The sequence below is a fragment of the Prenolepis imparis genome, unplaced genomic scaffold (assembly GCF_030444845.1).
Source record: "Prenolepis imparis isolate NDT839.2.m4 unplaced genomic scaffold, iyPreImpa1.0 SCAF_8, whole genome shotgun sequence".
In the NCBI taxonomy this organism is placed as follows: Eukaryota; Metazoa; Arthropoda; class Insecta; order Hymenoptera; family Formicidae; genus Prenolepis; species Prenolepis imparis.
In genome coordinates this window covers 17,530,318-17,555,601 of record NW_028141166.1, presented here as the reverse complement: position 1 = coordinate 17,555,601, position 25,284 = coordinate 17,530,318, and the positions used below count along the sequence as shown (strand labels likewise).

The 25,284-nt window shown below is 35.2% G+C and overlaps 4 protein-coding genes and 1 long non-coding RNA gene across 8 annotated transcripts; 3 read left to right on the top strand and 2 right to left on the bottom strand.

The window, feature by feature from the left end:
- The first annotated feature begins 51 nt into the window (after positions 1-51).
- LOC145940021 (uncharacterized) lies at positions 52-12,725 on the top strand. Of its 2 annotated transcripts, none has more exons than XR_014425944.1 (6): positions 52-147; positions 1,017-1,374; positions 2,003-2,219; positions 2,596-2,990; positions 8,768-9,024; positions 12,595-12,725. It is a non-coding gene; the product is annotated as an uncharacterized LOC145940021 (long non-coding RNA). The 2 variants fall into 2 exon arrangements; XR_014425945.1 differs by having other exon boundaries at positions 2,003-2,293.
- Positions 6,357-15,273, bottom strand: LOC145940016 (T-box transcription factor TBX18). Its single transcript, XM_083044769.1, has 4 exons — positions 14,633-15,273; positions 13,088-13,413; positions 12,546-12,797; positions 6,357-8,341 (listed from the first exon to the last, which is right to left on the bottom strand). Exons 1-4 carry the CDS (start codon positions 14,775-14,777, stop codon positions 7,790-7,792), a joined length of 1,275 nt encoding a protein of 424 aa, XP_082900895.1. The 5' UTR covers positions 14,778-15,273; the 3' UTR covers positions 6,357-7,789.
- A 62-nt stretch (positions 15,274-15,335) lies between these two features.
- On the top strand, positions 15,336-16,499 carry LOC145940020 (uncharacterized). The gene is made up of 3 exons (XM_083044775.1): positions 15,336-15,470; positions 15,541-15,788; positions 16,004-16,499. The coding sequence occupies exons 1-3, from the start codon at positions 15,401-15,403 to the stop codon at positions 16,088-16,090; spliced, it is 405 nt and encodes a 134-aa protein (XP_082900901.1). The 5' UTR covers positions 15,336-15,400; the 3' UTR covers positions 16,091-16,499.
- Positions 16,500-16,734: 235 nt separating this feature from the next.
- On the bottom strand, positions 16,735-22,116 carry LOC145940017 (serine/threonine-protein phosphatase PP1-gamma catalytic subunit B). The gene is made up of 5 exons (XM_083044770.1): positions 21,975-22,116; positions 20,708-20,839; positions 20,361-20,591; positions 19,942-20,270; positions 16,735-19,851 (listed from the first exon to the last, which is right to left on the bottom strand). Exons 1-5 carry the CDS (start codon positions 22,027-22,029, stop codon positions 19,612-19,614), a joined length of 987 nt encoding a protein of 328 aa, XP_082900896.1. The 5' UTR covers positions 22,030-22,116; the 3' UTR covers positions 16,735-19,611.
- Positions 22,039-24,885, top strand: LOC145940018 (ran-specific GTPase-activating protein). Of its 3 annotated transcripts, none has more exons than XM_083044773.1 (6): positions 22,039-22,166; positions 23,114-23,216; positions 23,566-23,723; positions 23,809-24,095; positions 24,208-24,332; positions 24,417-24,885. In XM_083044773.1, the coding sequence occupies exons 2-6, from the start codon at positions 23,202-23,204 to the stop codon at positions 24,537-24,539; spliced, it is 708 nt and encodes a 235-aa protein (XP_082900899.1). In that variant the 5' UTR covers positions 22,039-22,166; positions 23,114-23,201; the 3' UTR covers positions 24,540-24,885. The 3 variants fall into 3 exon arrangements, with proteins under 3 accessions (XP_082900899.1, XP_082900898.1, XP_082900897.1); XM_083044772.1 differs by having other exon boundaries at positions 24,414-24,884; XM_083044771.1 differs by having other exon boundaries at positions 24,208-24,880.
- Positions 24,886-25,284: the final 399 nt, after the last annotated feature.

Sequence of the window (25,284 nt, the reverse complement as noted above, 5' to 3'; positions counted from 1 at the left end):
ATTAGGTTGTACTCCGTTGTGAAAGACAGTACATCATCAAAGTATGATTCACGGCAGAGTTCAGGCTGGTTCAGGATAAACTGTTTAGGATAAACTCATGCATTATTCAAAGCATTTGCAGCATTAAAAATGTATTAATAAAATCAGGTATATATTATTTTTATGGACAGGAGAATACGCAATAGAGAAATATCTGTATGTATGTAGTAAACATGTTTGTAGTACAGATTTAATAACCATAATTCACAATTTAAGAATTTTAATCACACATATAAGTAGTTTTGAAATCAAGATGGCCTCCGAGCAACGCAGGTTATAAATATTCTCGTTAATGGGATGCAAAAATTAAATTACTTTTATTTGAAATATATCTTCATTAAATTACTATATGCATGTGTAATCTATTAGAATATATTAAATTATGATGTCATAAATGACATCATAATTTAATATATTCTAATAGATTACACATGCATATAGTGTGCAATATGAGTGGCAAATAAAGTTTTAGAAGCAATTTATATAATTATACGTATGGAAAATTATACATGCCAGAGATATTTCCCCATGTGTGCCACAATATATGTGTGTATATAAATCTTTTTACAAAACAATTATCTATTTTTATCAGTATTTATAGCAATATTTTGATTTTGTGTGAAAATGCTTTGCAAAACTTATATTTTTATATATATTGAGAGAGAAAGATTTAAAGATCATTTTTTCTTATTCTGTATATTAATTTTTCACTATTTATAAGTTTTATTCAGCTTAATAATTAAAAACTTTATATAAAATTTAAATTACAATTTTGTGTTATGATATTCATATATTTTTGATACATGAAATCATCCAGTAAACTTGTCTCTTTGTTTCAAATAATATATATAGATCATTTAAAGTAAGTTTAAGATAATAATTGAATGACGTATCAAAGAGAATTAAATAGCAATCGCCTCGTATATATATTATATATGTACGTTTCCGGGTTAATATCTCGAATCTTTTTCCCACAGGCACCGCGAAATATGCGGCCCTGAGCCTCTGGCCACTAGTCGCCAGTGATATTTTGGTCCAGCTGGGACAGTGGGATGGGACACGGAGATATCGCTTGCGGCGTCTCGTATTGCCGCTCGCGCGAGCATCCGCGCGAGCAAAGTGATCCGAGGCTCCGAGGTGTTGGAGAATCACGTTGACAGACATATGAGGATTCCAGCGGCGAGATAGGATATGCGTGCCGACTGTATGCATGCGCGAAAACGCGAGAGAATCGCATCAAAATGCGCCTAGTTCCCATTTCTTTCCTCATCCTTTCTCGCCAAATCGACGAACGACAATGATATATGGTAGAAATTCTTAATTTTACTAGAATAGGTACATATATATATTCTTAATTTATTTAAAAAATATCATATACAGTTTAATTTTCTTTTTTTTAACGTTTGTTCAAACTGAAACGAAATATGATAGAGATCTCAAAAAAGTCTTTACCTCTGCAAAATCGATGTAATCTCGTCTAAAGATATAATTTGATTTAAATGTTGACAAATTTTAATGAAATTATCTTTGGAAAAAAGTATCTCAAGCGTTAATAAAGCATCATCTTTCACTGCGGATTTATTAATAATAACGAATAGACACGGCTATTTTGCGTGAACTTGTTTCTCATAATTGCACGACCGATGACTGCCAACACTTATGATTTAAATTTGTCATAAATTGCACCTTGTGCCAACATCGAAAACTACAGTCGTTTCTTCTCTCAGTTCCGCCCACTCGCGGAATTTCTTTTGGATCATTATTATCACGATGTGTTACTTCGTAGTAAAATATTACAATGTTGATATAATCAATATCAATCTATATTTCGATAAAATTAAAATTATAGAATATGGTAAATAAAAGATCCAAAATAAATCAAATTTAAACATATCTAAAACATGGGAAAATAAGATATTAATACTTTATTCTTATTGCTAAGAGAAATATTTATATTTTTCAGAGAGACAAACGCGAAGTTTTTTTACGGAAGCAGAGATACAAAAAAGGAAGAAGACGGACATGTCTATCGGCGTGGGTGAGAATTGTCCAAGCAAGCGAAGTACGCGAAGACAGACGTTGACCGTGACTGCCACGGGTGCCTAGAAGAGGTTTACCTTACGTAAATAGAGGGGACGACCTCTGTCACATTGCAGCATGCGGGCCAAGTTAACCATAATGCACGTATTTGTCGCATTTTTACCTCGCATTACCAAAATTTTTCTTTACCACATGTAGCACGGAATATTCAAAAGTAATTGATTTTCTATACTTTATATGAATCTATGTATTATCTCTTATATTTTCCTATATTTCAATATTTTTTTATACGATCTATCATTGATAATACAACTATAAAAAGAAAGAGTTTTATATGAAGAAATAAATTATGATATACGAGAAAAAAATGACAATTTCTTCATATACAATTTCTTCATTTTAGAATATATTGTACATTTCTTTATATATTTTTAACATTTCAATTTTTATACATATATTGCGGAACGCGCGCGCGACACTTTGCAGACATATAAATAACTAACATAAAACACGCAGGACCACGATGAAAAGTCAAAATACGGCGAGGATGGCGGCAGTAAAAGTAGAAGCGAGCAGTGGGACAACGAGAGGGATGAGGAAAAGGTTGCAGACATAAAGCGTAAACAGTCGAGGTGCGATTTGACGCGCACTCGGCCGAGACCGTATGTACAAGGCGCGCCTTCCGCTTTAAGAATCGCCCCGTGGAAGAGGACGATGGCTGGAATCTGTAAATCTGTCATTGCGGCCGTATTCGTACGCAGGATATGAACTTCTTGGTCGTCGCACATCACCGCGCCACGCCGCGACGCTTCCTCAGATCTGGCCGGTTGACTTCTTCAGAGGGTCGGCAAGAGTTTTCGATTTTTCAAAAGTAACATGTGGCGAGCTTGGAGCAACGATATCAAATCAAGGTAATAATCTCAATATTTATTTATATGTAATTGATATCTGCAGAGAGAGAGGAATCTCTGCATAAAATTAACATATTGCATCTATTATAATTAAACCAAGATATAATGCATATCTCGAGGAAAGTCATAATTCTCTAAAAAAGTTTACTTGAAATTAACTAATTAAATAACTTTTGAACATTAATTATGATTTTATTACATATTGTTTTTCTAAGGCTTAATTCGCGAGAAACTCTTGTTTTTTAATCGCCTATAACTCGAAAGCTATTAATATTAATATCTCGATATTTTCTCTGCTAAGAAAAAAGCGATTACAAATTCATCGAAGAATTTGTCATTAAAATTAAAGTTGTGAGACGCTTGTATGCGCGACTATTTTGTGTATATATATATATATATATATATAAAACTGAACTCGAGCTCTTCTTCGAAAATTCAGAGAGCGTTTCGCCATGTTGACGACGTGGAAACTATAAAAGCCCTGCCATACCGTGTACGCACGAATTGTAGGGCCGTGGTAGGTGGCGATGACGGATTCATGGCCCGTGAGATAGCGCCTTCCTCCTGGATCCGCGCCCGCGTTTCCTCCTTTCTCCTTTTTTCCTCCACCTACCGAGCGATTCATTTGTTGGTCTTTGATCCGCGACCAACGAGCCACCGCTGGAAAATTAGGGAGATTTATTAGGCTCTTTCGCGCTGCATCCTCATGCCTCATCGCTTCTCGTTATACTTGGTTTCGTTCGGTAATTGATAGCACGCGTATTCTAGATCGATATCGATGAAGGAAATAGCGATAACGAGGGACCTCGAGCATCTAAGATAAAATAAATAATCTAATTAAGAATTATCTCAATAGCAATAATAATAGAAGCTACAAATTTACACAAAATTTTCAAGCCTTCGGTGTAGGTTTGCAATTTTTACAAACTCATTCCTTTTATATTGTACTTTCATATAATTTAAATGAAAATTTAGATACCAATTTTTTATAAAGAATTTATCTTGAATTATAGAATGACTATAAAATTTATATATTTATACATAATTTATATACATAATTTTTTCAACTCGGTGTTTGTTGCATCTGAAAAATATTTTCATCGCGTTGCGGCGATAATCCAATAAAATATATTACAAAATATAACCGCGATTAAGAATTAAAAATTGCCTGATATAGTTTGCAAGCTAGAAATATTATCTGACAGCAATAAAGAAATAATTAACATGACATTTAATAATATATTAATTTTTAAAATAATATTTAAAATTGACAAAAAGATATTTTTTAAAATTATTATATTAAACATTTTCGTGATCTAATGATTATTCTTTAATATATATTATAATGTAATAAAACTCTCCACATTCATAAAATAACAGCACGAGCATTTTCATTTTCACGATCGGAAATATAGCTAGAAATTGGGTGGTCAGAAAGATACTGCGATGAGGGGAGGGTGAAAGATTCCAGATATTTTCTCTTTGGAGGTCAGTGGTTACGCCTCTACAGTAAAGTGGGTTTACAAGGGCTAATAGAGATATATGAAAAAAGAAACTTTGTGAAGAAATGCTCCGCATGTCTTTAAGTCTGACAGAAAATTATTGAATGTATTTGCTGTTGCACATAAATATAGCTATTAATTATTCATAATTATCAATTATCTTCTGTATACACATACACAAAAATATTCTCTTAATATTTTACTATCAATTCTAATTCAACTGGCAATTACTTTTGATTAATTTGAAAATTAATATATGGATTAATTTTACAGTATTAACTTTTATCAAATATATAATCAATATTAATCTACTTTATGAATTTCTTTATAATGTGATATGTGATAAATGTGATCGTTTCGACGAAAGACATGTGGACACGTTCCTGTCAAACAACGTTGGTGGTAAAGACTTTTCGCGCAATGTCAATCTTTTTTTTTTCATGTTAGAACCGAGGGGGTCTGTTGCCTTTGACTTGCAAGCATAAACTCAAAAAGGGTGTCACCGACGGCGGTACAGTGTCAGGTGACCTCTCTCCTCTCTCAGGGATTAACTCTGGTTAGCCGCAACACCTACGACGAAGATGAAAGAATATGGGGAGCAGGGGAATGGCTTTTTACTGCCGTCACGCGCCGTCGATAAGCGCGGCTTCTCTGTGGACCAAGAGTTTCGCAGTCTTATATTACTTCTAGGGTTAAAGTGTCAAAAGTACACGGTGTGTGCAAGACCCCCCTTGTGCCAGCACACAGTGTATAACGCTTTCGCGTTGAACGTAAAAGTCTTTTCGTAGAATAAGCTAATAAGTTCCACTTTCGCGAACTAAATTAATTTTGTCAAGCATATGTTCGTTTAAAATTTATTTTTCGATTTATAATAATGCAAATTAATTCTATTTTAATTCGAGGAATTAAAATAGAATTAATTTGCATTATTATAAAGAGGTCTTATTGTGTACTCTTGCATATCGAATATTAGATCACCAAATTTTAATAAGAAACGAACGTTTGTTTACTTTCCTAGTAAATATTCATATCTTATATGTAATCTCTTAATCAGAAAGAAAATGAATATATTTTTACTCAGTATATCTTTTAGATTTTACACAGATATATCTCACATTTTCTTTTTTTCCTTTTTTAAAGGGTGGGGACGTTTTTGAAAATACGGACGAATGCAAAACGTTTAGTTGAACTAGCTGAGACTGTAACCACCGACAGTCATTAAGCATACGCCTGTAATATGTTTATACAGCGTTGTTCCCCGCGCAATCATCAATCACGATGTGTCGCGTCGGTCCACGGAGGCTTAAGATGCTCGAGTTCCTTCTCGTTTCACTTCGTCGCCATTAGTTCGTTCATTTCCGACAGTAATGTCAAACTACGGTTTTCGCGAAGGTCGGCGAAGATATATATCGTCGGTGTAATTTCAATTACTAATTTAAATTCAATTATCATATGAAATCGATATGATTCTTTCATATAGACAAGCGTAAAAGAGAATTTTTGACAATTTTAAGATTTTATAAAATTTAATGTAAAGCTTTATAATAACGCAAATGTATATTATATTATGTTATACGCGCGACAATTTTATATAAGATATATATGTGTTGTTAACATATTTTAATTATTTTATATACGTAATATATTCTGCCAAGTTATATATAGAAAACAGAAAAAATATATACTTCCACGACACGATATAGTGTATAAAACTGATATCAAATATCTGCTAAAAGTTTCTAATTAAGAATTTAGTAAATCAAAGAAGAGAACTTTTGCAAAATAGAATATTAAATTCACATTGACATTTTTTTTTAGGAAGAACAAGGAGTAGGTTCGAGAGAAATAGGCGTAATTTCATTATTCCTTGTGTTTATTCCTTGTTTGGCCATAAAAAAGAACGCCCTTCTATCATACAACGAACGAGGGTCTTTAAAAAGTTAGAGGCACAATGGCACGATACCCGGGCGGCATAATTTATTAAGGCACTTAGTAGCCACGTTACTCTCACGGAGTGTCACGGCGCGTTTACTTTCCCGTCTTGGCTCGAGAACGTTTTAAGCTCGTTCGGCATTTAAGACACCTAGTATAAATAGACGCACTTTGCTCCTACAAAAGGCACTTACTTGCCCTGATCTTCCGCGACTTTACCAGCGAATTCGATCGGTCGATTCGTCTTTCACGCGCGAATTAATTCGAAGCACTTTGAACAATTTATATGAAAATGAATAATGTCAAACTCGATTGACGAGCAAAATATTAATTTATATTATTCATTACGTTTTATAATTTTCTTTGTTGATATTTTTAATTAATCCTATGCATATAAAAGAAGAAATATTCGCTTGTACGTTATATATATAAAAAAAGAGTCTGAATGTAAATGCCTATTTTTATTTATGCAGATCCGTCAACACTTTGCAAAAATATGCCAATATTGCGAACATTATCAATAGTTAAGTAATGAATTACTCGCTTAATATCATTACCTATAACATAAATATATGAGCCACTATAGAAAACATTATTGCACATAACTAGAATATATAGATTCATAATTTATACATCAAATATAATCTTTGGTATAATCTTTGGTACAAATTACATTATCGAATATTAGCATTTAATAAGGCATTTCTATTAATTATATCTTACTTTCAGTTTTAAATAGACTCAGACTGAAAATCGTCACTATAAATAAAAATATAGATATATGTAAACATTATCTTTTAATGTACATAGCTTCGCGCGAAGCGATTCTCATGCTCGAAGAAAAAAATCAGGACGCGAATAATGTGCAAATACTTTAATATCCCACTGTTTTCCCAAACATTAGGAAGGCACCGAATATAATTTTTTTTTCACGAAAGATCACATGTTTTCGTCTGAAATAGACGTAAAGGCACCAGCAAATTTCTGTAGATTTCTGTAGATAAGAAATTATATTAACAATAACAATCGTCAATTTTCGCGATCCGCAAGAAAAACTTTGGGAAATACACTTGAAACTCCACTCTTTATCTCAGGGACATTTAAAATCTTCGGCGATAAGAGGTCATACAATGATCGATTATCGCGATCTATAAGAAAAAGGCACCAGGACATGAATGACACGAAGATACATTTCGTTCTCACTATATCACACGATCCACGAAAAACGAACGATACGAGAGAGTACATTTAAATCCCACTATGTTCCTCATCATCAATCATCATCTTCATCAATCGTCATCTTCAACATCAAGTCGCCGACGTAGAAATCGATGAGAGATAACGATACGACGTGATGATGATCAGTTATCGTGGTCCGTAAAGAGAAGCACCTGAATGATGCGGATGCGGTTGCATATGCGTCGGATAATGGACCGCGTTGACATGCGCCGACGGCTGTCCATGGTGACTCGGATAATGCGTCCAGGGACCAGAGACGCTGGTCGCCCCATAAAACTGATGATGCTCCTGAGAGGTCCCGGCGGTGATACTCATCGGGATCTGCATCGGGGCCGGCATCGCGTTGTAACTGGACGACAGGACGGCAGGACCAGCGACATTCCCGGCCGTCGTAGCCGGTCTCTTGGCCGGATTCTGCATCCCACCGGCTACGGGGACGCTGGCGGACTCGCACTCGTCGGACTCGCAGTCCCGGAAGCCCTTGGCGAACGGGTTGCTGGCGATCTTCAGCTGAGTTATCCGGTGATTCTGATACGCGGTCACCGCGGTGAACCTGGTCTCCGGAAAGGAGAACGTCTTGAAGTTCTCCGTGCGGGGATCCGGCGCCGAACCGGGTGGCGAGGGTGCGACCACCACGTGGCAGCGCGGCTGGTAACGATGCATCGAGTTCAAGATAATCTGCAACGTGCGAAAGGATCAATGGTCTCGACGTGCGCGGAGAGAAACTGACTCGAATCTAATGTGAACAGTTTTATCGCATTTGTGGATTTTTTAAATTCAAATTCTCAATCAAGTTTCACAAATCGCTCTTCTTGACAAATGCGTCAATAAATAAAATCGCAGAATATTTGAATGTTTTTATCAATTATCTGAAGCAACTAACATTTGCGTTTATTATGAAGAACAAGCATATTATTTAAGCTCAATCGGGGGAGATAAATTTTATGATATTTATTTAAATTGATAATTCTCTCTTCATACACTTAAAAAAACAGACAGAGAGATATATTTGATTTAAATTTAATTACCAAATAAAAAAATTTATGAAATTTATATAAAATTGAAATATTTTCTCTTTTTCATTTTTCAATTTTGTTGTTGCAGCACAAGCTGGTTGTAGAAAAAACACAGTATTACAAATATTGTGACAAACGTAGGGCGACAAACACTTTCACGCAGCTCGATCGATGGGCACAATTTGGTAAAGTCGTCATCATCATATGAGGAATCGACGGAGAAAAAAAAAGGGTCCAGCAGGGAAGAAGAAGAGGAGGAATGGGGACACGTGAAGCTCGAATTCAGTGGAAGGAAGGAGCGCCACAGGGGGGCGGTCGCAATGTTTGACAGCCAGAAGAGAACCGGTGACTAATTAGTGTAAAAACTAACCCCCGGCCCGCAATCCGACACCCTCGTCCTTCTCTCCGCGCACTCACGCGCATATGCTACACGATGGCATGTGTGTCAGTGGGACCAAACACGCATGCACACGCGTATTTTACAACGGGAGGAAAAGCGCGTGTGGCCCGAAAATTGGGACGCCGTTTTTACGAAGCGTATTTTTCACGATCAGTTTTCTCCTCTCTAATATTCTCCCGAATCTTAAATAATCCTTTATCATTCGCGATAATTTCTCGTTTATACACATAGCGCAAGTTTACGGATATCTAATATTTTTTTTCTACATCCGGAAATTCTTTGGCTTATCTCGAGTAAAATTTGTTCCGGCCAAAACTGACATCATGTTTTTCACAACTTTCTTACATTTTTTTAGACTTGACTCTAAATAGATTCATATCTATATATATTTAGTGAAATAAAATCTGACAACTCACATATGTAACGTATATACACACATATAGTTCATCATTTTAAAGATATTAATTGTGTTCCGAAAACATATTCTAAAATTAAAGTTTTATTTTTATCAACCATCGTTATCTTCCAAATATAAAATCTAGAGTAATATTTCAATTTAAAGAGCCTTCTCCAGATATCCGGAAAGGCCTCGCGATAGCGAGTACGTCAATTAAGGACTAGCATCGGCGGACATTCCTCACCCGCCTACGAATTTTTTTATAAGGCCCGGTGCCACATTTTTCGTGCGCAATTAAAGGAACAAACTGCTCTGTGTGTAGCACGAGAAAAAGAACGGCCTCTCGTCACGGGTCAGAGGTCTTCCCGCGAAAGAAAAGAGCGACATACATTCTTGAGAGAAACGCGAGCGGAGAGCCTGAACACACAAGTTTCCTCCTTCTCTGTTTCGAGGATGTTTCGAGTGTCGAGAAATAAATTACGTCTCGAGAATACGTCGACTTTTATGATTGTACAGCTCAGATGCTATAGCTATAGCAGATTGCGATGTGAATGTATAGAATTATAGAACGATCCGGATGTAATCGAAAAGATTCTATATTATATAAAAAATATAATCGCGTTAAATTTGCAAATTAAAAAAAATAATATAATATCTTTTTTCTATCTTAAGCTTATATAATACTATTTCACAGATACATCTCAATAGAGCCAGAATATAAATAAAAAAAGATATTATATTTTTATGAATAATATAGTTAATTTTCTGCTCGTCGCTATAATTTTGATTATTTCTAAGGTAAAAGCTTGATTAGACTTAAATCTCGTTCATTGTTTATGAACAGCGAAACGATAATCAGTCGCAAAGAAATCGTGGCAAATAATTGAGCACCTGACCTCCTTTGCGATCAACACACGTGCACGATGCACATCGGCATGTCGCATATCCTTTCGTTCATTGGTATGCCGATACATCGCAACACTGAGCTCGTTTCGCGATCACGTTCGCGGTCGGCTTGATGGATTTGGCACGAACGCGACCGCGAGGAATTATTTTGAGCACCGTAAGCTCCGCCGCAGGTGCATCACACCGCATGATCGAGAAAACCGAAGCGAAATCTCTTACAGTCGCAAACATAGTTGTTCTCCAAAGTCTTACATTAGCAATTTGTATATTTATAATATAGATAGAGAAAATGAAAAGGGTCTCTTATAAAAATCGCCATATAAAAGTAGCAGATAAAAAAGCCATATAAAAGTAGCAGATAAAAAAGCCAGATTAATTAGAGCCAGAAGATAATTGGTCGGATTGATAATTAATTGATAAATGCATAAACATTTATATACGTCATTCTTTCGATTCGATAAGAATGTCAATTTTTAATAATAGTAGAAATTTTCGTATGAAATCAATGTAAAAAAATATAATCAAAGAAAAACGATGAAAGATCTTTAAAGTCCGTAATATGATTATTGCACGTAAAATATCATTACAAAATATCTTTGCTAAGAGATTAAACTGTTAACAAACTGATATCATTTTTAGACTCGATCTTATTAGAATATTCCAAACATTCTAATTCTGAAATAATCTTTTATTTCAAGTTGATTGACTCTTGTTATTTTTTGATGAGATAGAAATTCACTAGATTTAATTCTCATTATTGTATATATTGCATCAAAATAATTGTAAGAAGTAGGTTTTATTTTACGCCTCGTAAGCATGATGTTTCTGCGAGAGATTTCACAATCGATTTCGAATCAAGATTGACACGTTATGCGACCGAAGAATGAGTCAATATGCTGATCGCTGCTAATTCTTTCTCGAGGTACACTGAACGTTACACAAAATCTACGCCTCTTTCCCAGAGCCTCTACGGCGCACATAGCTTATATTACATCTGTTTACATTACTCTTTATATACAGACGATACTCTTGGCTCTACTCGTGGCGACAGGAAGGCGAGATTAATATATCGCAGAGACACAGGACATCACACGAGCCGTCCAAAGCATTAACCCTTAAAAGCGCACAACTATTATAATCTCTTCCCACGAATATAATTCTTCTACTTTTGAAAAGCTTACAAAACAAGAAATCAAAATTCATATAAAAATTGAAACTTTTCACAAAGAATAGAGTTTATTTAATATTTATTATATTTAAAGAATTTATTATATATTAAGAATTTTCGCAGATATGAAACTGTTTTAGAGATCTCGTTTTTTATATTTTTACATAGAATGTTTCGTATCGTCGACGTGTCTCATGTGATAAAATATAGAACCGTAAAGTGTCTTTAAATCGTCTTTAATTGCGTATCGGTCTCAGCTGTAAAAGCGTATCGCTGATTATTTTAAGACAACCGTGTACTTCTCAGTTAGAAAAAAGTGTGATCGGCGAGATACACGCTCGCGACGTTAATCTACGACCAGCATCTTTTAAACGGCGAACAATCCTCGTGAAAACGCCGCGCCGCACCGTTTCCCTTCGTAATTCTCTCTCGTGAGCGACAGGCTCGTATCTCAGGTCAATTAAGGCGAACTCGTCCGTAAACGACAAACACGTGGAAACCCTCGCATCTCTCGTTCTACTTTATTACGTAAATATATTTTACGAAACGACTGATTGAAAAATTCGAGGAAAGTTACGTCGCGATAAAATCGGCGAATAACGGCGAAACGAATTTTGCGACTTACCGGATTGGCAAATGTATCTCTATAGTTGTGCTTCGATTACACTTCTATCTCGCGAATAATTCATGTTATGAAAGAATCAATTAATTAATTCACTAAATTAATTGTTCAAATATTTTATTCCTCTTTTCTACTGTACAGATAAATGTGAGATTAGAATTGTTTGAGAGAGATTCTGTAACATATATTATTTAGATAAAATCTAATAGAAAAAGAAAATAAAAATCTAATTAAAAATTTGAGATAGAAGGATACTAATTAAAAGACATTTGCCAAATACCGAAAAATTTCCAATACACACACACACATTCTTTGTAACGCATTATTATTTTATGCTAGTGAATAATTCGAAAGCAAGGAAAGATCGACTCACATGTCCATTATCATCCAGCTGATTGTTTGTCAATTTTAATTTGTCGAAGGAAATTGGCTGTTTCATCCAGTGAGCGCCATTCGCAGGACTGTCGGGATGCACGTGAATCCTAGGGGGTGATACAGGATCAGCACGACCCGCGACAACCCAGGCGCTGCTGTGGAACGCGTATCGGTACCTCTTATCGTCACACGGAACGAAATCCATCACCATCAGATACTCCGTACTAGGGTCCAAGCCGAACAGTCGACACTGCGAATCACCAGAATTTCCATCATTTCTGGTACTTTCTTCCGTCCGCGCGGAAATAAATCATTATTTAAAAAAAGATAAAATATGATTGTTATAAATTACTTATCTATATATTTATCAAATGAGAGTTATTTGTAAAATATTCGGATCATCTTTAATCTTTCTTAGGTATTGTACTTTTATATAATATATATACTAATAATTCTAATGATACTAATAATCATCTTCTTTCAGGTTGCATCAATCGTCATTTTGCTTTTGGAGTTTGTAACGAGTGTTATGAACTTTACCTGAAATGTGGGGAACATTCTTCGTCCCGCTTTTGTGACGATCATCTCGGTACCTAGTTGATGAAATTCCTCCCATAGCGGCTTCGCTTCCAAGGCTGCGCCGGCGCCAACTAGCGCCGGATGAAGTGGCCGTTTCGCACCCAATTCCTCGGCGGAGGATGCACCGTCGTCGCTCGGATGATGATCACCGTGGTGACGATTGTTGTTATTGCTGTCATTGCGAGATTCTGTAGTTGACGGAGAAATTGGGTTCGCCACATGGACCGGCAATGCAACCTTCATCGGACTGCGCGATCGCTTCACTCTTCCGGCGCTCTGCAAGCAGGCTGAAAGAACGACAAAAAACGTAAGTACATTTATATAATATTTGGTACAACTTATGAAAAATAATTATGTTTTATTTAGGCTGTTCTTCTCATTAAGCGTATATTTCCTTCTAATTGCGGATTTTTTGTAAATTTTTAGATGATTTTTCCTTGGCAAAAATGTCAAGGGAAGTCATCTTATTTCTCAACTTTTCAATTTTCAATATACTATATTATTGAATATATATTTTATGACAAATGTATATTTTGTAACAGTTTCAAATAGTTCAGTTTAAAATTCTTTTTCTTTCTTTCTTTCTATTAAAATCTGATTAAAATTAATTAAAGACATAATTTCTATTTATTCTCTATTTATTTCTCGAAAGCTTTATTAGTTTTCAATTACTTTTATTCAAATACTATGAATCCTCTCTCTCGATATTTTTGTAAAGAAAAAATCAACTCAAAATTGGCTGAAGAATTCGTAATTTAAACGAAATGCGCTTATAGTGAGAGATACTTTCTAAATATATATAATCGTATTAATTAATTTGCATAATACGAAAAAAAACGAGGTTGATTGAGAAATTGATGAGTTTAAACTTAACAAAAATGTTTTGTATATTTAGTAGATTGTCAATTTTATAAAAAGTTCCTTTGAAGTCGCAATTGAGTTTCTTTGAGTGAGACACATTAATTTTTATGTACCTTTCAAATCACGAATTCGAAATCTGAAAAAAGGTCGACGATATATCGCGAAATCAACCAAGGCGTTTTCTCTGTTCTCCAAGAAGGGACTGATAAACATTGTAGAATGCAATGAAAAAGCTCGGAAAGCTCGATGTGCGAAATAAAGGAAAGCAGTCGTGAGAATGCATGAGAATGCGTCGTCGTTTTAATACGTTCTCCGTTTAATACGTTCACCATTTCGACGCATAAATGTAACGATATTTGAATTTCCTACAAATTATACTCTGTATGCATATATGCGATAATATTAATAATAATATGAAAATACATGAAATAAAAGAAATAAGTTATTATGTATTAAAAAAAGTTACATAGAGTTCTACAATTTAAATAAAATTTAATATAGAAAAATAATTTATGTATGAATAATAGTAATAGAATAGTATTAGCTTTAAAAACACGTCATCTCGAAATAAAATAAATGTGATATTTAATTAAGAGGTCCCAAAAATATGCTTTTGAAGTATAAATACTGAACTATATGGTTTACCTTCCATTTGTTGCATAGGCGACGGTATAGCAGACAAATGTGGATGCTGATGATGGTGATGATGATGATGATAATGATGCGTCTGCCATTGCTGATAACAGCAATCAGCGGCGATTTCGCGTCGTTGCTCGTGTTGCGGTTGCATCCTCTCTCATCGACAACCTCTTGGTACCTTGGTGAAAATTTCGATTTGGTCTGCACTGTGATCACAATTCGTCGACATTTTGAACGTAATTAAAGACAAAGCCGAAAAACAACACTTCGTGCACTGGCGGATTATTATTTCCATCATCGTCATCGTCAATCCATCAATAAATTCTCACTCAAAGATACACACATGATATTCTTTTATAACCGGAAAAATGCGAAACTTTCGAAAATTATAATTGTTCGAATAATTATGTGTTTTAATCGATAATCGCGCGCGCACTGGTAATCGTTCATTATTATCTCAACTCGCGCTTTACAAGGTAGCATTTTCGTGGAGAAAATTTCTAGTCGTCTCTGTCATTTTCTTTCTCTGTCATTTTCTCTCTCTCCTCGTTAATGTTGTCGACAACGTAACGCGAAACGAGCGATTTCTTCAGCATCTCTCGCGACTACCTATTGAAAGAAGATCCGACTGTGATTTCAGTGGCACCCCGATTCTGACCGAGTACCCGACGAGCTCCGACATCGTCGAGAGGTTGCTCTCTGCCGTCAACAGGACTTGTCCTCACCTCCGTGTCCGGACGCTGACAAGGACGCTCAAAGCCGCGCGGATCCCGGATGAATCAGAAAGAACTCGCCCGAGGCTACTACCCCGCGACTTATCATCGAGACATCATTCTCTCTCAAAGTAAAGAACGTTCCCTCTCTATCTTCTTCTCTCGTATCTTTCGGTTCCTCCCTGGCAGATCTGTTTTCAGGAAGAAAGAAGGAGAGAAAGAACGGCGGTAGAGAGGTAGGAAGAGGAAGAAAGGAGGGCTTTTCTGAGGATCCTCCTACACGAGCACCCACGCTGGTCGGCGATGGGATGCTGCATGGATCCTCTGTCTTCTACTTTGATGTCGGAAGGCGGAGTCTCGGTGAGCCAAAAATGTTAGGGGTAGGTGCAATGGACTCAGGAATGGATCTTTTCATCGTGCCGCCCGGGAAAACACATCAACCCCAAAGTGTAAATGATTCATTATATGCATGATGGTAGAATCGCGAAAAAAGTAATTATATAAAAAAATAAGTCGGCAAAGGTTTCGATTTTTTTAAATTGAACTCTGGAAGTCTCAAATTAAAGATTTTAAAACTTAAATAATTTGTAATTTAAAATTTGCTTAACATTGTCAAAATACGATGATAAATTGAAGAAAATGAAGAAATTATTAATATTCGCAGGAAAGAGAGAGAGGAGATATAAGGACTAAATTAAGATTTCAAGTCTTTCAATTCGATCACAGGTTTTTCTTTCACAGAGTTATTTAATATAATATAGTTGTACTATACGTACAGTATATATATATAGTGCCGAATGGAGTATAATTATGCTTCACTTTACTTAAGTCCACACTATACTTACACATTTCACACACATTCCGACATTCACAAAATTTTCAAATTTAATATATTCGTTAAACTCATATATATGTGTATATATATACACTGTTCGAAGATGTAAGACTTCTTAATGCGCGCGTGAGGGGGAATCGCTCTTTCTCTCTCTTCATCGTAAAACTTTTTTTTAGACTGATCGATCATTGACGATGCGTGCGGAAAAAAACACATTTGCGTTTTTTTTTTTTTTCGTGATAGCGCTGAGAAGAATCTTGATAAAATTTTGAGTACAACGATAAAAAAAGCTTTAAATATCGTGTAGAATAAGCGCATTACAATAAATCAGAATTTTAAATAATAAATCATAATTATAAATTATATTTCTCGTTTTCAAAGATCGATGGATTACGTTATTGCAAGATTGTTTGCTTATATCGATATAGTCGTTATTGTGAGATATATATTATAATACGAAGTGGCAATAAAATAAATAAAAATTCAATAATTTTTACAAGACTTTTCCTAATCTTAAAAATCAGAAGTTTAATTTTTTTATGAGAAAATTTCTATCAATGATTCTTCTTAATCCATTTACTTTTCGCAGAGACACGTATTCTTTTTTATTCTTTCTCATCTTGATGCGCCTCTTTCACGCTTATCTGTATCTCGCACGGTTTTCACGAATCAAATCTTCTTAGTTTGCTGACGCTGTTGATTGCATTCTCATTTCTTTTTCTTGCCATATTTCTGCCATTATTTCGCACTCTCTTAAGGAAAGACTTTATACTTACTTAGTAAAAAACAACACTTAGCTTTAGAATAAAAGCGTTTTTTAACGTACTTTGGCTTCCTGCGGCGCATATTAATATCCCATTCTCTCTCCCTTTCAGTAATTATTATTAATGAATAGATATTAATATGTATATATAATTGTTAATTAACAACTATCAATAATGTTTACGTGATTATGACTAAATAAAGAGAGAAAGAGAGGAGAGAAATGAATAAATTTATTCTATATCAATTATTTTAAAAAATAAATAATATAAATATCTTCTTGGCCAGCTCGTTATAATTTTGTGTTTGGCTATATTTGCAATTTGCATCTATAATATTTCTTGTATAATATATAAAGATTCTTAATTAATATATATATTTATACTTTGAATATCTCGTCCAGAAAGTTGTATGAAGATAGTGTGTGTGTGTGTGTGATTGATCATAAATCAATATATTATAATTTATTTGTTTCAATTTGTGTGTGCCTTCTATCTCTAATTTCATCTACTCTCTTCTTCCCTTCTCTAAAATATACACTTATGTTTTAAACACAAATTACACTAGAATAGACTTTTTACTTATTGATTGTATCAATAAGTAAAAAATTCAATTTAAGATTTAATCAATTAATTTATCAATATTGTTCATCTTATTTCCGAAGATTATGAGCGATAATGGAAAGTGCGTCGCAAAGAGCTTAATAAGACGAGATGATAATTGGTGTTATCGGCTTAGCCCTCTTGTATACGTATATGTATCTCTCTTAATACGCAGATAAAATTACAGCCGCCGGAACGATCGTGTGTATTTATCTAAATACAGTGTGATTAATAAGAAAAAAAACTTGGAAAAAATAAATGTGTTTTTGAGATGAACGGATATTTACATGGACGTGAAGAATATGAATGCGTTACGGATATTTTAAGTATCATATCATATATAGTACCTATATCGCGCATTTCTCTCTCGATATACGCTTTACATATTAATAATATTCGCGGGACAAAATTGAGATACGTCACGCTCTGCTAATCTCCCAGAAGTAGAAATTGAATCCTGTCCAAATTCGCATATTGGAAATCGCCAGCCGGGATGATGGATATATATGTATATCGATTGAAGAGATGACGGATGTTTTTATGTGAATTTTATTTATAAAAAGAAATTAATGTGTGTACAAGTATGAAGAAGGGAAGTTAACATGATCGGTCTCAAGATCCCGTAAGATCCTCACGTCGTAGTTTTTTTTCTAGATAGCTTTTCGTGATAGCTATTGTGTTTTCTTTCTTTTTTTTTTTCTATTATCAAGGATGAATTCGTGCTTTGTGCATTGGCTAATGGAAACGCTGAAGATAGGGATGCATGTGGGAGAACTAAATAAAATGAATGTGGAAAGCGAGGAGGATGGATAATGTTAACAAGTAGTAATGATTCGATCCTGACAGAACTGTCTCGATCGAGAGATGGAAAACTCTCGATCGTAAAAAGGACAAGTTTCTTTCCTTTCGTATATTATTTCATAATTAGATGCCTATCATAGAGTGATATCAATGTGCGCTCGCGTGTGTTCATTAATCACACGATTAATTATCCCGCGTTTACAGATACTATATAGTGTCGTTGATATTAATCCAGAGAAGCCTTGCCGTCATAATAATTGCATTACCAGTACTTATTCTCGTTCGTCATGAGACAATGTTACACATTAATGGTTCATTAAATGCTTCAACACTTGCTTTTAGAACGAAACTTGTTTCTCTGTCTGTCTGTCTCTCTCTCTCTCTCTTTCTCTGTCCATCTATCTCTTTCTGTATATTTCACAATTCATATATAAATGTATATTTATAAAAGTACGTATGATGTAATAGATGTCGTTTACAAATTTGTGCAACTTACAGAAGTATCGAGCTATATAAATACCTATTATACTTTAAAGAATTATATATCTAGGCAATCGCTCTAGTTATTACTTGTATATCGATATCTTCATTAACAGCATACTTGCATAATGAAATGAAGCGAGAGTGGCATGGTGTGTTTGACATTGCAATATAATTATTATGTCGATTTTCGTCACAGCGCGAAGTAATCGAAAGAGGTCTTATCTTCTTGGCAAATTAGATGCTGACAACACCGACGAATAAATGTAGATGAAAAAATGAAAGACATTACGATTGACGAATGCGAAAGACGAATTACAGTAAAGTTTATCTTTTGTTGCCGTTTTGCTTTTTACTTTTTCAATTATTAAGATTGTTGCCGGCAATCATACAAATCTTTTCTAATCTTATCATCGATAGATCAGGTTTTCTACTATTTTGTTTTATACAATAACACATTTAGCTACAAACATACTCTATCACTTACTACTTTCGACAAACTCTGTGAAAAGCAACGCCCCTCCGGATTTTCTGATAGATGTATTCCGATTCATTATAACTATTTCTGCAGGCTTCGTAGTCAATCGAAAATAATAATAATATAATATAATAATAATTATTATAATTTCTCTCTCTCTCTCTCTTTCTCGCTCGCTTGCGCTCTCTCTCTTTCTCTCTCTCTCTCGCTCTCTTTCTTTCTTACAAGGACGTAATGTCTTAACAGATGGTGGGTCAGGGAGTAGCAGTTGTAAAATCTTAAGCATCCCATTCGAAAAGACAAGTCTAAGGATTTCACTTCTTCTTATTTTTGTTGTTCGCGCCTCGCGGTGGCGTCACCGGCCGTCCCGCATTCAGACCACCATAAGTGAATTTTCTTTTATCGGCTGGTTTTAAAATCTGAAAACTGCACATGAGAGTCTCGTCCACCGACATCATGGCACCTGCATTGTCAAATTCGCCGCAATAATTCGGAGCAGAGAATAATGTCACCAACTGCCGTTTGGCAAAGAATTCATAACCATCTTCCACCACCTGGACAATAATATTTTACATTTTTAATATGTCAAAATCTTACAAAATTATAAAAGGAATATGTCAACTATATATTAAAAATATTTTTACCTGATGTGCACGGCATATAAGATCAAAGTCATGTTTGTGTAAAAATTTGGCAACGACTTCTGCGCCAAATGTAAACGATACACCACGATCGTTTTCGCCCCAACCCATAGTATCTTTATCGGGATCGGACCATAATAAATCGCAGAGCAATCCTTGATCAGGTACATCCGTCGGTCTCATGATACGTCTGATTTGCTCCATGCTCTGCAGATCCGGACTCAGGCCTCCATGACAGCAAAATATCTTTTCGTCTACTATCGCAGCAACTGGCAGGCAATTGAAGCAATCGGTGAACGTTTTCCATAGTTTAATATTGTAACGACGTTTACCTAAAATATAATTATATTTGTAGAAGTGTGAACAAATATGTAAAAAAAGATCATAAAGGTATATTTTATATATTCATAATAGATATTTACACTCATCATAAAATCCATATATCCTATTAATGGACGCACATTCGTGATTTCCTCTCAACAAGAAAAAATTTTCTGGGTACTTGATTTTATAGGCAAGAAGGAGGCAGATAGTTTCTAAGGATTGTTTCCCTCTATCAACATAATCTCCTAAAAAAAGATAGTTGCTCTCGGGAGGAAAACCACCATACTCAAATAATCGCAACAAGTCGTAGTATTGCCCATGAATATCACCTTGCAAAAAAAAAGTTTCATAATGTCATTATGTAATATAAATATTATTAATTTTTCTTTCACTTGAATTAAAATAATAATCTTTTATCTCCAATTAATTGCATTTATTTGCTCACCACATATCTTTAATGGTGCTTCGAGTTCTAAAAGAATGGGTTGCGATAGAAAAATTTCACGCGACTTGAGACACAATCCTCTAATCTCCACTTCTGTCAACTGAACATTTTTGCCTGGTCTTGCTCCTCGCACTAAAAAAAAACATGAAAAGATCATACTTTAATGACAGAAAAAGTATGATAAACATATTACAATCTTATAGCGTCATACATATTTTCTATATCTTTCAACATATTGATTATCAAACTTTTCTGGTAAAGAAATATAGAGCAGAAGATGAATCAATATTAAATACATTGACATATATGAATCATTGGATACATTTAGCACAATAACTGCTCAGTAAGCAGCAGTTTGTAATTGGAATATAATCTTGCATCTATCTAAAATCTAAAGCTATGCCAATCGTGAATAGTCATTCACTAAGCGCTCAATGAGCAATATTGTACTAAATGCATCTATATGTAACCTAAGACATAAACATTTCGGATTTTGTAAAATATGAAACAATTACAAATCATAATCAATGCATTCCATACATAAAGCTGCAAAAAACCCCCCTACATAAAGTTGAAGATTTGAGTGAATGAATAATTCGTGAGACATTACATAAATGAGAATTTTGTCAGTGATCACACTTGCCTCATCAACTCAATATACTCATTCTCATATTTTTTCTCCCCTATTTTCCAGAGAACAATAGTTTGGGCGCTAGATATAGCTCAATGCACTCATAATTATAATGAATAAATTTTCGTTCATCGACGCGAAAACAAAGTGGAGACGCGATACGCAACAGGATTTTATCATGTCGCGGAGAGACGGACCTCGCCCAGAATCACGACGAGAGGACGAGGCTTACGTACGCGGTTGTTAACTGCGATTTGTGTAAACAAACCGAAACGTCGTCCGCGAGTCCAAGTCCATCCGAGCATCGGTTTCGGAGAAATGTCTCCGAATTGCATAACGACAGGGGGTAGCAGCGATAAGACAGTGGATTCGGGGCGGGGATTGTTTTAGCGTTGCCCTTGAGAGGCAGAGACCCCGAAGAAATCGCGGGGCGTCGTCGCGCGAGCCTAGCGAGGAGGAAGCTCGCGGACGGGAGAAGAAACGCGAGGAAACGCGAGGAGACGCGAGGAGACGCGAGGAGACGCGAGGTCGAGGAAGCTGAGGAACGAGCGAGCACGAAACGTTGGCCGCGCTGCGTCGCCATCCCCCCCTTTTTCCTTCCTCGCTGTAGAGAGCCAGCGCATCGACCAGTTTTACCTTCCAAGAGCCGAGCTATGATGTTGTCGATGTTCAACTTGTCGGTCTCAGCCATCGGGCCGGAGTCTCGATGCGCGTCCCGGGCTTCACACGGAGCACCTTATCACGAGGATGACTGTCGATCCGCCTGGATTCCTTCGTCTGCCCGCCGCACTGACACACGGGATCGCGCTCGCGGCTTCAACGTACAAGGTACTTCGCAATGGCCGCCCGGATAGCCGCGCACTCCACTCCCTTTCGCCTCCCTACCCTCCCCCTCCCCACCCTTTCCCATCCGGATCTCGAGAGCGAGAACTCGCTTCTCTCGATTACTCGAGCATGCGCGCTAAGATCGGCTATGGTTCTTTTTTTCTTTCGTTCTTTTCTTCGGACGCGATACATCCTACTACGCACGCGTGGAAAAGTCTCCCTCGAGAGATATTTGGGATCAGAGAGAAGGATGAGAGACGCCACGCCGTCGATTTTCGTACGACGCTTTTTCTCTGCAGTACACTAGCGTCATGTACATCCATTTTACGCCGCCTGGAACTACATGGCCACTTCCACTTTCGATCCTATGGTAAAACAATCAATTGGTTCATGTCCGTGCTACATCCACTTTTCGATTAAAATCTAAAATCATTGTTTGATGCATATATGTATCTACACATTTCATATCCATAAATTATAGATAAAAAATACATTTTGCGTATATATAAATTAATTAATAAAATATATATATATATATTTTAATTAATTTATATATACGCAAAATGTATTTTTTATCTATAATTTATCCCAACAGATAGACAAAACTACATTTTGCGTATATATAAATTAATTAAAATATATATATATTTTAATTAATTTATATATACGCAAAATGTATTTTTTATCTATAAATTATATATGAAATGTGTAGATACATATATGCATCAAACAATGATTTTAGATTTTAATCGAAAAGTGGATGTAGCACGGACATGAACCAATTGATTGTTTTACCATAGGATCGAAAGTGGATGTGGCCATGTAGTTCCAGGCGGCGTAAAATGGATGTACGTGACGCTAGTGTACTGCAGAGAAAAAGCGTCGTACGAAAATCGACGGCGTGGCGTCTCTCATCCTTCTCTCTGTTGGGATCAACGATTTTTTTATAGGTGCATCACACAAAACTACCGCTGCCGTGCGATTCTGACACGATCGTCCGATTTCGAATAATTTCCCTCAGCCAGAGAAGACGGAGAGATGCCGGAGAACGTGGTATACTTTGACGAAATTTTCTTATTTTCATGTTTCTTTTTAATTAAATTAATACGTTGATCGATCGATTTATTGCCGATCAAGATTACATCGCAAGAACGATAGGTTATGTGTTTGCGTTATTCTTTCGAGATAAAGCATGAGATAATGCATGAAAGGAACTATATCTTCTTTTCAATAGCTTTGTTTTATTTCGATCTCAATTTCTATATATATATATATATATATATATATATATATATATTCGGATATAATATCTAATATCTTATACACATTTTGTATTTTGGAGCTTGGAAGTTGGAAAGTTTTAAAAATTTATTTTTCTCTTTTTTTGTTTTTTCTCTTTAAGCTAAACGGCGATCATATTGATGTGAAAGGTGCCAACTGCGAGTCCCAGGATAATGAAGAAGAGAATACTGAAAATGATGTGCATTTTGAACCTATAGTTACTTTACCTTTAATAGAAGTGTCCAACAATGAGGAAGATGAAGTAGAGATGTTAAAGCTGTAAGTTAAATAGCTGTAAGAATACTTATTTTTACACAATAGACTTACAGAATAATTTATATATGTCTTTTTTTGTCGTTCCTAGGCGAGCAAAATTATATCGTTATGATACATCAAATATTCCAGCAGAATGGAAGGAGCGTGGCACAGGAGAAGTCAAATTGCTAAGGCACAAAACAAAAAACACAGTTAGAGTGGTCATGCGCAGAGACAAAACTCTTAAGATCTGCGCTAACCATTTTGTGACTCCGTGGATGGAACTGAAACCAAATTGTGGCAGTGATAGAGCATGGGTCTGGAGTGTTCTTGCTGATTTTGCAGACGAACAACTCAAGCCGGAATTGCTGGCAATACGTTTTGCAAATGTTGAAAGTAAGTTTTGAATAGATGCATTAAAAATCTTGTGTATATGAGAAATACGATATGTGATAAATTATGAGGAAGAATATTAAAATATGCCTGCATTATTTTATTTACTTGCTAGATGCATCAATGTGGAAGGAAGCATTTGAAAAAGCTAAAAAGATTGTGGGATCTGAATGTGAGATTTATGCCGGCAAAAACAATCCAGAACAAAAGCACAGTGAAAGCGACAGTGAATCCAGCGATGTAAGTTATGATGAAAGTAGCGATAATGAGGACCAGACAAAGTTGTCTAAACAGACTGAAGAATCTGATGCGATTTCTCAGCAGAGAGAAGTCGAGAAAGTATCAACAACGTTGGCAGAAAAGAAAGATGTGGTAACAACGAATGAGGAGAAAATAATCGACGAAATCACGAAGTTAAAAGTGAAAGACGAAGGTGAGAAAAAGTAATGAATTATATGTATATATGCATTTGGAGACATGAATAACGCGGAGTTTATTAAATGTCACATTCCAATTTTATATGCACACAGAGGTGCATATCACATGCCATTAACGTTTCAATATTCGATAATTAATAAACATGTAGGCATTTTTTAGCAATAATGTTATAGAAAAGCTGAATAAATTTCCAAGTTATATAAAATTGTATTTATACGAATGTTACATATATTATCTGTGATTTTTTTAAACTGAGAGTAAATCAATACAAAATTTGTACCGGAAAGTGTGTATGTGAGAGAACGTGTGCCGACTGTTGTGGATGAACAGAAAATAAATAAATACAACGACAACTGTATGAACAGAAAATTTTCCGAATTTTATTTTATTTCTTCATTCACAGAAAAATGATGTATATATATATCACATATTTTTTGATAGTTAATGATTGCATACCATGCTTGTTTTAAGAATATCAAATTCTATATTGAAAAAAATCACACAAGTATATCATATTATATAAAATTGTTGTGTAGATTGCAATATAATGTTGTAATGCACAATCTTTGACAATAGCGCATGCTTTCTCTTTGGAAAATAATATTTTCAATAAACTTTAATTCTTTGTTTATATGTAACAGAGAGATAAACAATTATATTTATTCAAATATTTAATTTGATAGATAAACAGGTGTTTCTAGATGTAAAAAAGCCTATATTTTTAATATTTATCGCCTAGTTTGTCTTGTATTTG